This window comes from Scyliorhinus torazame, chromosome 11, assembly GCF_047496885.1.
Source record: "Scyliorhinus torazame isolate Kashiwa2021f chromosome 11, sScyTor2.1, whole genome shotgun sequence".
In the NCBI taxonomy this organism is placed as follows: domain Eukaryota; kingdom Metazoa; phylum Chordata; class Chondrichthyes; order Carcharhiniformes; family Scyliorhinidae; genus Scyliorhinus; species Scyliorhinus torazame.
In genome coordinates, this window is record NC_092717.1 from 66251933 (window position 1) to 66266663 (window position 14731).

Sequence of the window (14731 nt, forward strand, 5' to 3'; positions counted from 1 at the left end):
CTGCGGCACTACGGGATTGCACAACATTGATGATTGGGTAAGCGGGTGTGATCAGTGCCATGTTGAATGATGTCAGCCTGCTCTGCGATGAGCTGTGTGCTCAGATTCGCCAGCCAAGGTCTGACTAATGGCTACAGCTGAACCATGCACTCCGGTGGTCACAGCCTTCGTGACGGATATTTCACCACATGCCCATGGGGTGGCTGGCGTCGGTGTACCGAGGACAACGGTGTCCGATTATGGGGGGGCGGGGGGGGGGGGGGAAAGGGTCACCACATCCGGAACAGACCTTGAACGGCTCGTATACCACAACGCCAATCGGGCACCCTCCCGAGCCCCCTAGCACCGGACATAGCACACAGTCTTACAAGTCAAATTTAACGGTGCGTTTATTCATGTGGTGAACATAGGTGCCCTACCCACTACAACTAAACTGTGCCCTGCACCCGTGCCAACTTCTTACGTGCCTAACGACTTTGCCTTACCATTACGTCGAGGTGTGTTCCCAGATGGTACAGCAGGAGTGGAGGTGGACTGCTGTGAATCACGCCCTTCGACATGGCTCCCCTTCGGCACACGTTTCCTGGGGTGGCCCGGCTTCGATGGGCCAGGCTGCTCTGCGGGTGTGCTGGATGGCATGGTGCCACCCTGACCTGCCCACTCCCCACCAGATGCACCAGGGACGGAAGAGGGGAGGCCGAGTGTACCGGGACCTCCCTTGGTGGAGCTACCGGGAGGGGCCCCAGAACCTCTTCCTCCCTCGGGGAGCCCGGTGGCCCCCGGGCCTCACTGTGGGGCGGAGATGAGCTCGGAGACATGCCCCGTCGTACCCCCGACACCTGGCGCTGCCAGTCCTGGAGGCCTGCAGCGGTATCGACCACGGTCCGAATGTTCGCCGAGGGAGTGCCACATTCCTGCGAAGGTCTGTGCTATCTCGACCTGTGAGTGCGCTACGCCATCCATCACCTGTGCCAGGCGGTCTATGCTCTCCGCGACCGACTGCTGGGACTGAGCCATCGCTTGCTGGGACCGGGCCATGGCATGGTGAGACTCAGCCAGGGCCCGGAGAGCGGCGGCAATGTCGTGTTGGCTCTGGCGCATGGCTACCTGTCAGAGGGCAGCCTGTTCCTGGGCCATGGATGACACATGCACGTGAAGCCCAACGCCTTGCAGAACCTGACCCATGGCCAAAACCCCTTCACCCATTGCCTCCACCGCGGACGCCACCCGTGCGGTGTCGGCCTGGGTGGCTGCGATGAGCGGCACCACTCCCTGCTCCTGGACGCGGATCGACTCCTCCAGCTGCGTGTGCAGGTCCTGGAAGATGGCCCTCATCCCGTTACTCAGTCCCTGGGTGTCCATATGCATTGGTTGTCCGGGTGGGTCAATTACATCCAGGAACCCGGGAACCGTCTGGGTGGCAGCTGGTTGTTGGGCCTGGGCTGCCCCCCGACCGTCCAGCCCCTCGGCTGCTCCAAACTCCATCAGGGGCGATGTTGGGGGGGTCAGGGGGTTTTGAGGGGTCACAGGGGGTTGGGGGGGGGCGTTGGGAGTGTTGGGGGGGACTGGGGCATCAGGGGTGATGTTGGGGGGCCGATGACGGGTTGGGGGTGGAGAGGACATGCAGGGTTCTCTCACTTGCTTCTGCGCCTCCGACATGGCATGGCGCGATCTCCCGGGTGGCCGATCCCCCAGCGAGGTCCAGGGCCCTCTGCTCGTGAATGGTTAGGGGGTGCAGGGCCGGAGAACCGCCTCCGGTTCTCATGCGCTCCCACTGGTTATGCGCTGTCTTGTCCTGGGGGGGGGGGGGGGTCGGATAAAGCATCACCATTAGGCGGGTATCATCAGGGAATGCAGATATTGACAACATTGTTGCTGGTTCAGGAGACAGCACGCCATGGGTTCGCTCCAGGGGGGTCCCGGGGCTCATGTGGGTCGAGTAGATAGTTTGGCACCGTGACCCCCCCAAACCCCCTGACCCCCCCAACATCGCCCCTGATGCCCCAGTCCCCCCAACACTCCCAAACCCCCTGACCCCCCCAACATCGCCCCTGATGCCCCAGTCCCCCCCAACACTCCCAACGCCGACCCCCAACCCCCCGTGACCCCCCAAACCCCCTGACCCCCCCCAACATCACCCCTGATGCCCCAGTTCCCCCCAACACTCCCAAGGCCGCCCCCCAACCCCCCGTAACCCCCCGAAACCCCCTGACCCCCCCAACATCGCCCCTGATGCCCCAGTCCCCCCCAACACTCCCAACGCCGCCCCCCCAACCCCCCATGACCCCCCAAACCCCCTGACCCCCCCAACATCACCCCTGATGCCCCAGTTCCCCCCAACACTCCCAAGGCCGCCCCCCAACCCCCCGTAACCCCCCGAAACCCCCTGACCCCCCCAACATCGCCCCTGATGCCCCAGTCCCCCCCAACACCCCCCCAACCCCCCGTGACCCCTCAAAACCCCCTGACCCCCCCAACATCGCCCCTGATGCCCCAGTCCCCCCAACACTCCCAACCTCCCCAAACCCCCCAACATCGCCCCTGATGCCCCAGTCACCCCCCAACACTCCCAACGCCCCCCCAACCCGCCGTGACCCCCCCAACCCACTGACCCCCCCAACATCACCCCTGATGCCTCGGTCCCCCCCAACACTCCCTACGCCCCCCCAACCCCCCGTGACCCCCCCAAACCCCCTGGCCCCCCCAACATCACCCCTGATGCCCCACTCCCCCCCAACACTCCCAACGCCGCCCCCAACCCCCCGTGACTCCTCAAAACCCCCTGACCCCCCAACATCGCCCCTGATGCCCCAGTCCCCCCAACACTCCCAACGCCCCCCCAACCCGCCGTGACCCCCCCAACCCACTGACCCCCCCAACATCACCCCTGATGCCTCGGTCCCCCCCAACACTCCCTACGCCCCCCCAACCCCCCGTGACCCCCCCAAACCCCCTGGCCCCCCCAACATCACCCCTGATGCCCCAGTCCCCCCCAACACTCCCAACGCACCCCCGACCCCCCGTGACCCCCCCAAACCCCCTGACCCCCCCCCAACATCACCCCTGATGCCCCAGTCCCCCCCAACACTCCCAACGCCGCCCCCAACCCCCCGTGACTCCTCAAAACCCCCTGACCCCCCAACATCGCCCCTGATGCCCCAGTCCCCCCAACACTCCCAACTCCCCCAACCCCCCGTGACCCCCCCAAACATCGCCCCTGATGCCCCAGTCACCCCCAACACTCCCAACCCCCCCAACCCCCCGTGACCCCCCAAACCCCCTGACCCCCCCAACATCACCCCTGATGCCCCAGTCCCCCCAACACTCCCAACGCCGCCCCCCAACCCCCCGTGAGCCCCCAAACCCCCCAACATCGCCCCTGATGCCCTAGTCCCCCCCAACACTCCCAACGCCCCCCCAACCCCCCGTGACCCCCCCAACCCCCCAACATCACCCCTGATGCCCCAGTTCCCCCCAACACTCCCAACATCCCCCCAACCCCGTGACCCCCCCAAACCCCCTGACCCCCCCAACATCACCCCTGATGCCCCAGTCCCCCCAACACTCCCAACGCCCCCCCAACCCCCCGTGACCCCCCGAAACCCCCTGACCCCCCCAACATCGCCCCTGATGCCCCAGCCCCCCCAACACTCCCAACCCCCCCAAACCCCCCAACATCGCCCCTGATGCCCCAGTCCCCCCAACGCCCCCCCAACCCCCCGTGACCCCCCCAAACCCCGTGACCCCCCCAACATCACCCCTGATGCCCCAGTCCCCCCCAACACTCCCAACACCCCCCCCCAACCCCACTCCCCCCCCCCCCCCCCCGTGCTGGGGGAGGGGGGTGGCCTGGGGGCACACTCATGGCGCTTACGAGCACTTACTTTCTTGGTTTGGAAGTGTTGTCACTGGGACCAAATAGCAGACAATTCGCATCCCCATGGCAGGTGCTATTTGGTAAGCAATGTAGGACATGTTAATGGGCTAGCACTCTTACCATGTGAATTGAGAACAATTTCCATTGCCGCTGCTGTTTGATTCGCTGGGGCAAGAATTAGCGCTGGAGAGCTTGACAAGCTGAAGCTGCTTATGAACACTCAGTCACCACACACCAAGAAGCTGGCTCGTACGAGACCTACCCTACAGTTTCTAGAAAGTGAGCTGGACAGGATGCTAGATGCAGTGAAGGAGAGGAGGGACCCTCTTCCCCAGGGTGGGATCATGATTGAAGTCAGCTCGAGTAAACAGTGCCTGGGAAGAGGTGGCAGTGGCAGTGCTCTGAGGGTGATCACCAGTGGCTCGATTGCTAGGGCAAACAGAAGCAGGGACAGTGGACGTCCCTGCCATGTACCTCTGTGCAGCTGGAAGTATTTAGAACTGGTGGTGTTAGTCTATTCGCTCGCCATGGGAGCGTTGTGCAGAAGTTTCACCCAGGCGGTGAACCCTGAACCAAGTCCGAACGCACCAGCACCTCCATGAGATACTTCCCTGTTGAAGGCCTTTTCTGCGTCCAGGGAGATGATCACCTCTGGTGTTCTCTCCCCACATGGGGTCATCATCACATTCAGCAGGTGCCTCATGTTCATTGTTAGCTGCCTACCCTTGACAAAGCCGCTCTGGTCCTCTGTTCTCCAGTCGCCCAGCCAGGAATTTGGCCACAATTTTCATGTCTACATTGAGCAGTGAGATGTGTCGATTGGACATGCACTCATTCAGGTCTTTCTTGGGTATCAACAAGATTGAGGCTTGAGTTGGTGGCAGGTCGGGGCCTCAGATTATTGATGGTTCATCTCCACTATCGAGTCGACCAGTTGTTGTCTAGGCACCCTCTCCTTTGTGTCTCTGTGTGCCTTATAAGTGATAATCTTTCCCTTGATCATAACCTTCAGTGCCTCCCAGAATGTGAAGGGTGAGACCTTCCTGTTCTGATTATTGCTAATATACCCGTCTATGGCCTGTGATATTGTTTTACAAAAGGCCTTATCGGCAAGGAGGGTCGTGTCTCATCTCCATGGAGGGCGCTAGGCACGGCCCGTCTCCAATCTCACATCCATGTAGTGTGGAGCATGGTCGGAGATTACAATTGTGGAGTATTACACTCTGGAAGCGCTAATTTCCCCAGTACAAAAGTTAATCTAGGTATATACTTTATGTAGCTGGGAGAAGAAGAACACATGCAGCAGGGGCATGGGAACCTGGATTGTAGTTTTAGGGTACGGGAGAATGAGAGTATAGAGGTCAGGAGCACAAATTTGACGTCGCAGGAGGGGGCCAGTGTTCAGGTAGGTGGTTTGAAGTGTGTCTACTTCAATGCCAGGAGTATACAAAATAAGGTAGGGGAACTGGCAGCATGGGTTGGTACCTGGGACTTCGATGTTGTGGCCATTTCGGAGACATGGATAGAGCAGGGACAGGAATGGATGTTGCAGGTTCCGGGGTTTAGGTGTTTTAGTAAGCTCAGAGAAGGAGGCAAAAGAGGGGGAGGTGTGGTGCTGCTCGTCAAGAGCAGTATTACGGTGGCGGAGAGGATGCTAGATGGGGACTCATCTTCCGAGGTAGTATGGGCTGAGGTTAGAAACAGGAAAGGAGAGGTCACCCTGTTGGGAGTTTTCTATAGGCCTCCAAATAGTTCTAGGGATGTAGAGGAAAGGATGGCGAGGATGATCCTGGATAAGAGCGAAAGTAACAGGGTAGTTATTATGGGAAACTTTAACTTTCCAAATATTGACTGGAAAAGATATAGTTTGAGTACATTAGATGGGTCGTTTTTTGTACAGTGTGTGCAGGAGGGTTTCCTGACACAACATGTTGACAGGCCAACAAGAGGCGAGGCCACGTTGGATTTGGTTTTGGGTAATGGACCAGGCCAGGTGTTGGATTTGGAGGTAGGAGAGCACTTTGGGGACAGTGACCACAATTCGGTGACGTTTACGTTAGTGATGGAAAGGGATAAGTATACACCGCAGGGCAAGAGTTATAGCTGGGGGAAGGGCAATTATGATGCCATTAGATGTGACTTGGGGGGGGGGATAGGTTGGAGAAGTAGGCTGCAAGTGTTGGGCACACTGGATAAGTGGAGCTTGTTCAAGGAACAGCTACTGCGTGTTCTTGATAAGTACGTACCGGTCAGGCAGGGAGGAAGGCGTAGAGCGAGGGAACCGTGGTTTACCAGAGAAGTGGAATCTCTTGTTAAGAGGAAGAAGGAGGCATAGAACTATGACGAGCAAGGAGGGGACATGAGAAGTATTTGGCAGGTAGGATCAAGGAAAACCCAAAAGCTTTCTATAGGTATGTTAGGAACAAGCGAATGACTAGGGTAAGAGTAGGACCAGTCAAGGACAGGGATGGGAAGTTGTGTGTGGAGTTTGAAGAGATAGGGGAGATACTAAATGAATATTTTTCGTCAGTATTCACTCAGGAAAAAGATAATGTTGTGGAGGAGAATGCTGAGACCCAGGCTATTAGAATAGATGGCATTGAGGTACGTAGGGAAGAGGTGTTGGCAATTCTGGACAGGCTGAAAATAGATAAGTCCCCGGGGCCTGATGGGATTTATCCTAGGATTCTCTGGGAGGCCAGGGAAGAGATTGCTGGGCCTTTGGCTTTGATTTTTATGTCATCATTGGCTACAGGAATAGTGCCAGAGGACTGGAGGATAGCAAATGTAGTCCCTTTGTTCAAAAAGGGGAGCAGAGACAACCCCGGCAACTATAGATCGGTGAGCCTCACGTCTGTAATGGGTAAAGTCTTGGAGGGGATTATAAGAGACAAGATTTATAATCATCTAGATAGGAATAATATGATCAGGGATAGTCAGCATGGCTTTGTGAAGGGTAGGTCATGCCTCACAAACCTTATCGAGTTCTTTGAGAAGGTGACTGAACAGGTAGACGAGGGTAGAGCAGTTGATGTGGTGTATATGGATTTCAGTAAAGCGTTTGATAAGGTTCCCCACGGTAGGCTATTGCAGAAAATATGGAGGCTGGGGATTGAGGGTGATTTAGAGATGTGGATCAGAAATTGGCTAGCTGAAAGAAGACAGAGGGTGGTGGTTGATGGGAAATGTTCAGAATGGAATTCAGTTACAAGTGGCGTACCACAAGGATCTGTTCTGGGGCCGTTGCTGTTTGTCATTTTTATCAATGACCTAGAGGAAGGCGCAGAAGGGTGGGTGAGTAAATTTGCAGACGACACTAATGTCGGTGGTGTTGTCGACAGTGTGGAAGGATGTAGCAGGTTACAGAGGGACATAAGCTGCAGAGCTGGGCTGAGAGGTGGCAAATGGAGTTTAATGTAGAGAAGTGTGAGGTGATTCACTTTGGAAGGAATAACAGGAATGCGGAATATTTGGCTAATGGTAAAGTTCTTCGAAGTGTGGATGAACAGAGGGATCTAGGTATCCATGTACATAGATCCCTGAAAGTTGCCACCCAGGTTGATAGGGTGGTGAAGAAGGCCTATGGAGTGTTGGCCTTTATTGGTCGAGGGATTGAGTTCCGGAGTCAAGAGGTCATGTTGCAGCTGTACAAAACTCTGGTACGGCCGCATTTGGAGTATTGCGTACAGTTCTGGTCACCGCATTATAGGAAGGACGTGGAGGCTTTGGAGATTTACCAGGATGTTGCCTGGTATGGAGGGAAAATCTTATGAGGAAAGGCTGATGGACTTGAGGTTGTTTTCGTTAGAGAGAAGAAGGTTAAGAGGAGACTTAATAGAGGCATACAAAATGATCAGGGGGTTAGATAGGGTGGACAGTGAGAGCCTTCTCCCGCGGATGGAAATGGCTAGCACGAGGGGACATAGCTTTAAACTGAGGGGTAATAGATATAGGACAGAGGTCAGAGGTAGATTCTTTCCGCAAAGAGTGGTGAGGCAGTGGAATGCCCTACCTGCAACAGTCGTGAACCCACCAACATTGAGGGCATTTAAAAGTTTATTGGATAAGCATATGGATGATAATGGCATAGTGTAGGTTAGATGGCTTTTGTTTTGGTGCAACATCGTGGGCCGAAGGGCCTGTACTGCGCTGTATCGTTCTATGTTCTATGTTCTAACACCTTCTCCCCTGGGTGCATGAGCCTTCACAATTCCAGTGCCCCCATTTGATTCATGAAGGTGTCTAGCTCCTTCACCATATTTGATGTTTACCCCGATTTGTTGTTTGATCTGTCTGTCCATGGGTCCTGTACACAATTAAAGTCCCGGCCACCATGCATCTGGGCCCCTGCGCTCCGGGGTTTCCCTTTGCCAGGGGCTACCCGACATGGCCGCCAACTGTATGTTCCGCCATGTGGGTGAGCCCCTGCACTCCAGAGTTCTCTTTGTTTGGGGACCCTCCAAAGTAGCTGTTTGTGGTGCCATGTGCGATCTGTTGTCGCCAGCATAGAGCCCCCCCCCCTTGTCTCTTTGTTCCGCCTTTGAATCTGTTTCTTCCCCCCTCTCACCCGTACCCCTATTACTGCCCCCCCCAACCTACCTCCCCAATTCCACCCCCCCTCCCCATGGTGGTGATCATCCCTCCTGTCGCCCTCCTCTCACTCATACCTCCCGGCAATAGTTTTCCCACTAGTGTGGCGGCCTCCTCTCTGAGTCGGCCTAAGCCTCTCCTTCACCTGCTACCTGTTTTCTCCATCTTCCTCGTCATCACCCTCTTCTGCGCCCTGCTGCTCTCGCCCCCACCTATCTGAGCCTTAGCTCCCACATTCAGATCAGGGTGGTGAAGTCCTGCACAAATCAGCTTTTAAAGACTCAGTCCGCCAGGATGTCTGCTTCATCTCTTTATAGACGGATTCATCCATGTCCACTGGTGCAGTGAAATAGTGTTCCCTGCCTGGAAGGTGACCCATAGTTTGACTGGGTACAGCATTCCTAACTTCACGCCGTTTTGTGCCGGGCAGCCTTCGCTCTATTAAATTCCACCTGACGTTGGCCAGGTCTGCCCCAATATCCTGGTAGATCCTGATTGGATGCCCTTCCCATTTGCAGGACCTTATCTGCATGGCTCAGTTCAGAATTCTTTTCCTTAGTACCGGTGCAGCTTACAATTATGGCCCTCGGCTGTTCCCCGGCCCTGAGCTTTTGCCGGACTAACCTGTAGGCCATGCCTATTTCTGGCAGCTTGGGGAAGCTGGCTCTCCCCACCAGGTTTCCCAGCATCTGGGCCACGTGTTCCATGGGGTTCCTGCTCTCGGTTCCCTCCTGTAGGCCCACTATCGCAGGGTCTGGCACTGCAACCGATTCCCCATGTCCTTGATTTTTCCTTTTAGGGACCCTGTGCTTCCACCAACCTTGCCACCATATCTTGTTGGTCTAGTCTGTTGAGACCTTCTCCGGCTCCTTTACGGTATTCCCCTGGGCCTCCAGCTGCATCTCTGCCTTGTCCAGGGCCTCCTGCGTGGCAAGCAGCACCTTCGTCACTGCCACCTTGACCATTGCCCTCATGTCAGCCTTGATAGCCTCTTTGAGTTCTTGTAGTTCCTTCATGAGGAACCCACTCCACCTACCCACCGGCGAGGGGGAGATCTGTACGCAGCCTCGTGGTCCCTGTGTCAGGTGTGGTTGGGGTGTCATCGCCTCATGCATTTGCCATCTACTCTGCTTGCTTCTGCAGGCTTTTGCTGCCTGTCGCTTCCATTCGGACCTTGGAGCTGCATTGCTCGTTCTACTGTTCTTGGAAGAGGGTGAGAAGATGTTTTGTACTGATTCTGGCAGGCTATTTTCAGTTAAAGATGCCTCAATCCACACCAACTTTCGTGCATCCGCTTAGCACATCCTCATCACCGGAAGTCCTTTTCATTGGATTTATTAGGTAAATTCAGTTTAATGATCCCCATGAGGAGCATAACAAAGTGAAATGAAAACCACAAAAATGTTCCCGAATTATGGCGCGCCTTCTGCCATGGCATAAGTGATTGGAGGCTACTGAGAAACTTTCAATTCAGAGCATTTTGCAAAACAGAGCACTATTCATAAAGTTTTTGTGATGGCGGGGGCTTTCACCCCACTGTCCATTTTCTACTTTAATGGTTGTTGATTGGCATTTTGTGGGACTTCAGCCTCTCACTCAGGAGGAAGTCCTGCCTTGGAGAGCTGCCTCCAACAACTGTCCTGCAGTGGCCAGAAGAGAAACTGCATGGAGCTGCCTGAGACAAATTCCCGGGAACTGGAGACAGAGATACGTTTAAGGAGTCCCAGGGCGGGGAAGGTAGAAAAATCTTGAGGGTTGAGAGTCACATGATCTCACTCTCAGGGGACAGGTTGGTGGTCGGAAGGTCTAGAGATCACCAGGTCTTAAGTGGAGGGTGCCACAGTTAGAAAAGGGCCCGGCTGCTACTGCCCAAGAAGTAATTTTATTTTTGGTTTTCCCTCCATGGTGTTTCAATCCATGCCAGCCTAAAAGTTGAGGCAAGCAGGTAAGGTCCATATAAGGACCAATATCCAAACATTGTGTGCAGTTCTGGAATCCATAATATAAGGGATGTGATAGCACTGGAATGGGTGCAGAGGAGATTTACCAGGATGTTGCCTTAGCTGGAGAGTTTTAGTTATGAAGAGATATTGGATAGGCTGGGAATGTTTTCCTTGGAGCAGAGGAGACTGAGGAGGGGACATGCTTGCGATGTATAAAATTATGAGGGGCATAGATAGACACTATGGACCCAAGTGCCTTTTCTGTGCTGTAGACCTCTATGAGTCTCAGGGACTCAATTGGGGTAAGAGTGTTATTCATGTCCGAGGCCTTGCCTGTCCTCGTGTTAAATCACTGCGAGATTGGGGCGACTGCAACTCGGATGGAATTCTTTCCTTCAATTTCACATGTCCACAAATATGCTGGATATGGCAAAAGGAGGTTGGGTGGGGAGGGGCAGGGGTTATAAAACACTATCCATAGAGGCCATTTTCCCATCAAGTTTATGCCAGCTCTTTGCTCCTTGTAGAACAATCCAATTAGTCCAATTCCCCTGCTTTATCCCCAAAGCCGTTCAGGTTAAATTGTCTCAATTTCTTTTTCTAATCATTTATCACAAGGCTTGCTTATATTCCCCCACTGTATTCTTGCTCAAACCTTGAAACTGTGACTAATATTCACACCATTTCCATAGGTTTGTCTTCAACTGATAAAATACTGATTCGTTCAAAGTACCAAAACATTGCTTTTCTGGTGTCATTCCTTACATTCCACACATCTCGTTTCTTCCTACTCTTCTGTAACATCTGGTCCTCCACTAAGTCTTGCATTTGTACCTGGAGGACAGATGCAAATAAGAAATTTAGGATCAAATTCTAAACAGAGATTATAGAGCAATTATATTATTTTCAATCCTTACAGCACTTAATACTTTTCCCACAAATTTCACATGTGCAAACAGGAATGGGATACATTCTAGAAAAGATTGATTTGGACAAAGAACGTGGGGTTAATTGGATAGCTCATTCACAGGCCTTTTCTTTACCATTCCTGCAGTGTAAACATCAGTGGCAAGACCATCATTTGTTGACTTTTAAGTGGTGAGCTGCCTTCTTGAATCACCATAGTCCTATTAGTGTCGGATGCCAGGCAATGACCATTTTGAAATAAGTGAGAATTGAACCTTCTCCTTTGATATTCAACAGCACAACCAACAACATAAATACTGTGGCTACCAAGAACAGGTTAGAACCCATAGTGTTGTTCGAGGGAGAATGAAGGATCAGTGAAGGAATGGTCATATTGAACCTGGATTGAATGGGTCAAGGTGTTATGAATCTGCCTAGCAACAGCAGTAAACAAATTTGACAAGACCTAATAGGATACGAGATGTCCAGAAGCATGTAGAAATCTGCCTAGAGACAGCTGTAGACAGTAATCAACAGGCCCCATTGATTTGCATCTCTCCCCAGTAACAATATTAGCAGGTTGTTTAGATAATAATGTGTGAATAGATTGTGAAGAGAAACAGCTTATATATCATTGAATTTACAATGCAGAAAGGGCCCATCGAGTCTGAACCAGCCCTTGGAAAGAGCACCCTCCACCCTATCCCCAAAACCCCACCCAACCTTTTTGGACACTAAGGGCAATTTAGCATGGCCAATCCACCTAACCTGCACATCTTTGGACTGTGGGAGGAAATCAGAGCACCCGGAGGAAACCCACTCAGGCACGGGGAGAACGTGCAGACTCCGCACAGACAGTGACCCAAGCCGGGAATTGAACCTGGGACCCTGGAGCTATGAAGCAATTGTGCTAACCACTGTGCTACCGTGCTGATGGGGGAAGATCCTTGAGGTTCATATATGTTAATGTCTAGAGTAGGAAATTGTGTGGAAAGACAGCCAAAATACAAAAGGCATAATCAAAGAGGAACAAAGATATAATGGGCTGGACGATCAAAGCCAGGAAGGCAGTTAACATCTAACAGTCTCAGAAAGCAGACAAACCAGTTTCTAACCACCAAGCCTGAAAGCTAGTTTTCCAGCTGGATGTCTAGAGGTCATGTTTCCATGAACATAGAACTTTACAGCACAGTACAGGCCCTTCAGCCCATGATGTTGTGCCGGACTAGTCTGAAACTAAGATCAAATCAAGCCCTATCATTCTAGCGCACTCCATATGCCTCTCCAATAACTGGGAGTGCGTTCCACGCCCCAACCACTCTCTGAGTAAAGAACCTACCTCTGATATCCCTCCTATATCTTCCACCATGAACCTGAAAGTTATGCCCCCTTGTAACAGCTGCATCCACCCGAAGAAAAAGTCGCTGAATGTCCACTCTATCTATCCCTCTCATCATCTTATACACCTCAATTAAGTCACCTCTCATCCACCTTCGCTCCAATGAGAAAAACCCTAGCTTCCTCAACCTTTCCTCATAAGGCCTACCCTCCAATCCAGGCAGCATCCTGATAAATCTCCTTTGCACCCTTTCCAATGTTTCCACATCCTTCCTATAAAGAGGTGACCAGAACTGCACATAATACTCCAAATGTGGTCGAACCAAGGTCTTGTACAGTTGCAGCATAACCTCACGGCTCTTAAACTCAATCCCCCTGTTAATAAATGCTAACACACTATAGCCTTTCTTCACGGTTCTATCCACTTGGGTGGCAACTTTCAGAGATCTATGAACATGAACTCCGAGATCTCTCTGCTCCTCCACAATCTTCAGAACCCTGCCGTTAACCCTGTAATCCGCATTCAAATTTGTCCTACCAAAATTAATCACCTCACATTTATCAGGGTTAAACTCCAACTGCCACTTTTCATCCCAGCTCTGCATCCTATCAATGTCTCTTTGCAGCCTACAACAGCCCTCCACATTATCCACAACTCCACCAATCTTGGTGTCATCAGCAAATTTACTAACCCAACCTTCAACTCCATCATCCAAGTCATTGATAAAAATCAAAAATAGCAGAAGACCCAGCACTGATCCCTGTGGTACACCGCTGGTGACTAGGCTCCATCTTCCACTACCTTCTGTCTTCTATGTGATAGTCAGTTACTGATCCAATCGGACAAATGTCCCGCTATGCCATGCCGCCTTACTTTCTGCATGAGCCGACCATGGGGCACCTTATCAAACGCCTTACTAAAATTCATGTATACGACATCAATGCTCTACCTTCATCTATGTACTTAGTTACCTCCTCAAAGAATACAATCAAACTTGTGAGGCAAGACTTACCCCTCACAAATCCATGCTGACTATCCTGGATTAAGCTGTATCTTTCGAAATGATCATAAATCCTATCCCTCAGGACCCTTTCCAATAATTTACCTGTGACCGAAGTGAGACTAACTGGCCTGTAATTCCCAGGTTATACCTATTTACTTTCTTGAACAAGGGGACAACATTCGCCTCTCTCCAGTCTTCTGGCACTATTCCTGTAGGCAGTGAGGACATAAAGATCAGAGCCAAAGGCTCTGAAATCTCATCCCTCGCCTCCCAAAGAATCCTAGGATATATCCCATCAGGCCCAGGGGACTTATCTATCCTCAGACTTCTCAAATTTCTAACACATCTTCCTTCCGAATATCTACCTCCTCCAGCCTGTATCGCACTATTCTCCTCAACAACATGGCCCCTCTCCTTTGTGAACGCTGAAGAAAAGTATATATTTAGGGCCTCTCCTATATCTTCAGACTCCATGCACACGTTCCCACTACTGTCCTTGACTAAGGACTTCACCGTGGTCATTATTTTATTCCTCACATAGCTATTTTGTATCCCTCAAGTGCCCTAACTGAACCTTGTTTTCTCATCCTTACATAAACCCCCTTCTTCCTCTTGGCAAGATATTCAACCACTTTTGTAAACCATGGTTCCCTCACTCGACCATTTCCTCCCTGCCTGACAGGGACATACATATCAAGGACACGCAGTATTTGCTCCTTGAACAAGCTCCACATCTCAATTGTGCCTATCCCGGACAGTTCCTGTTTCCATCTTATGCTCCCCAATTCTTGCCTAATCAGATCGTAATTACCCTTCCCCCAGTTATAAACCTTGCCCTGCCATATGTTCCTATCCTTCTCCATTGCTCTCATGAAAGTCACCGAATTGTGGTCACTATCTCCAAAGTGCTGTCCCACAACCAAATCTAACGCTTGGCCTGGTTCATTACCCAGTACCAAATCCAATGTGGCCCTGCCTCTTATCAGTCTATCCACGTATTGTGTGAGGAAACCCTCCTGCACACACTGGATAAAAACAGCCCCATCCAAACTATTTGAATTATAGTGGTTCTA

General features: G+C 52.2%; 1 protein-coding gene across 1 annotated transcript in view; it reads right to left on the minus strand.

The window, feature by feature from the left end:
- LOC140385928 (regulator of G-protein signaling 22-like) overlaps positions 1 to 14731 on the minus strand; it is a 927092-nt gene that overhangs the window by 26735 nt on the left and 885626 nt on the right. The window contains exon 20 of the mRNA XM_072468579.1: positions 11176 to 11244. Within this exon, the coding sequence (XP_072324680.1) occupies positions 11176 to 11244 (69 nt within the window). The remainder of the gene's footprint in view (positions 1 to 11175; positions 11245 to 14731) is intronic.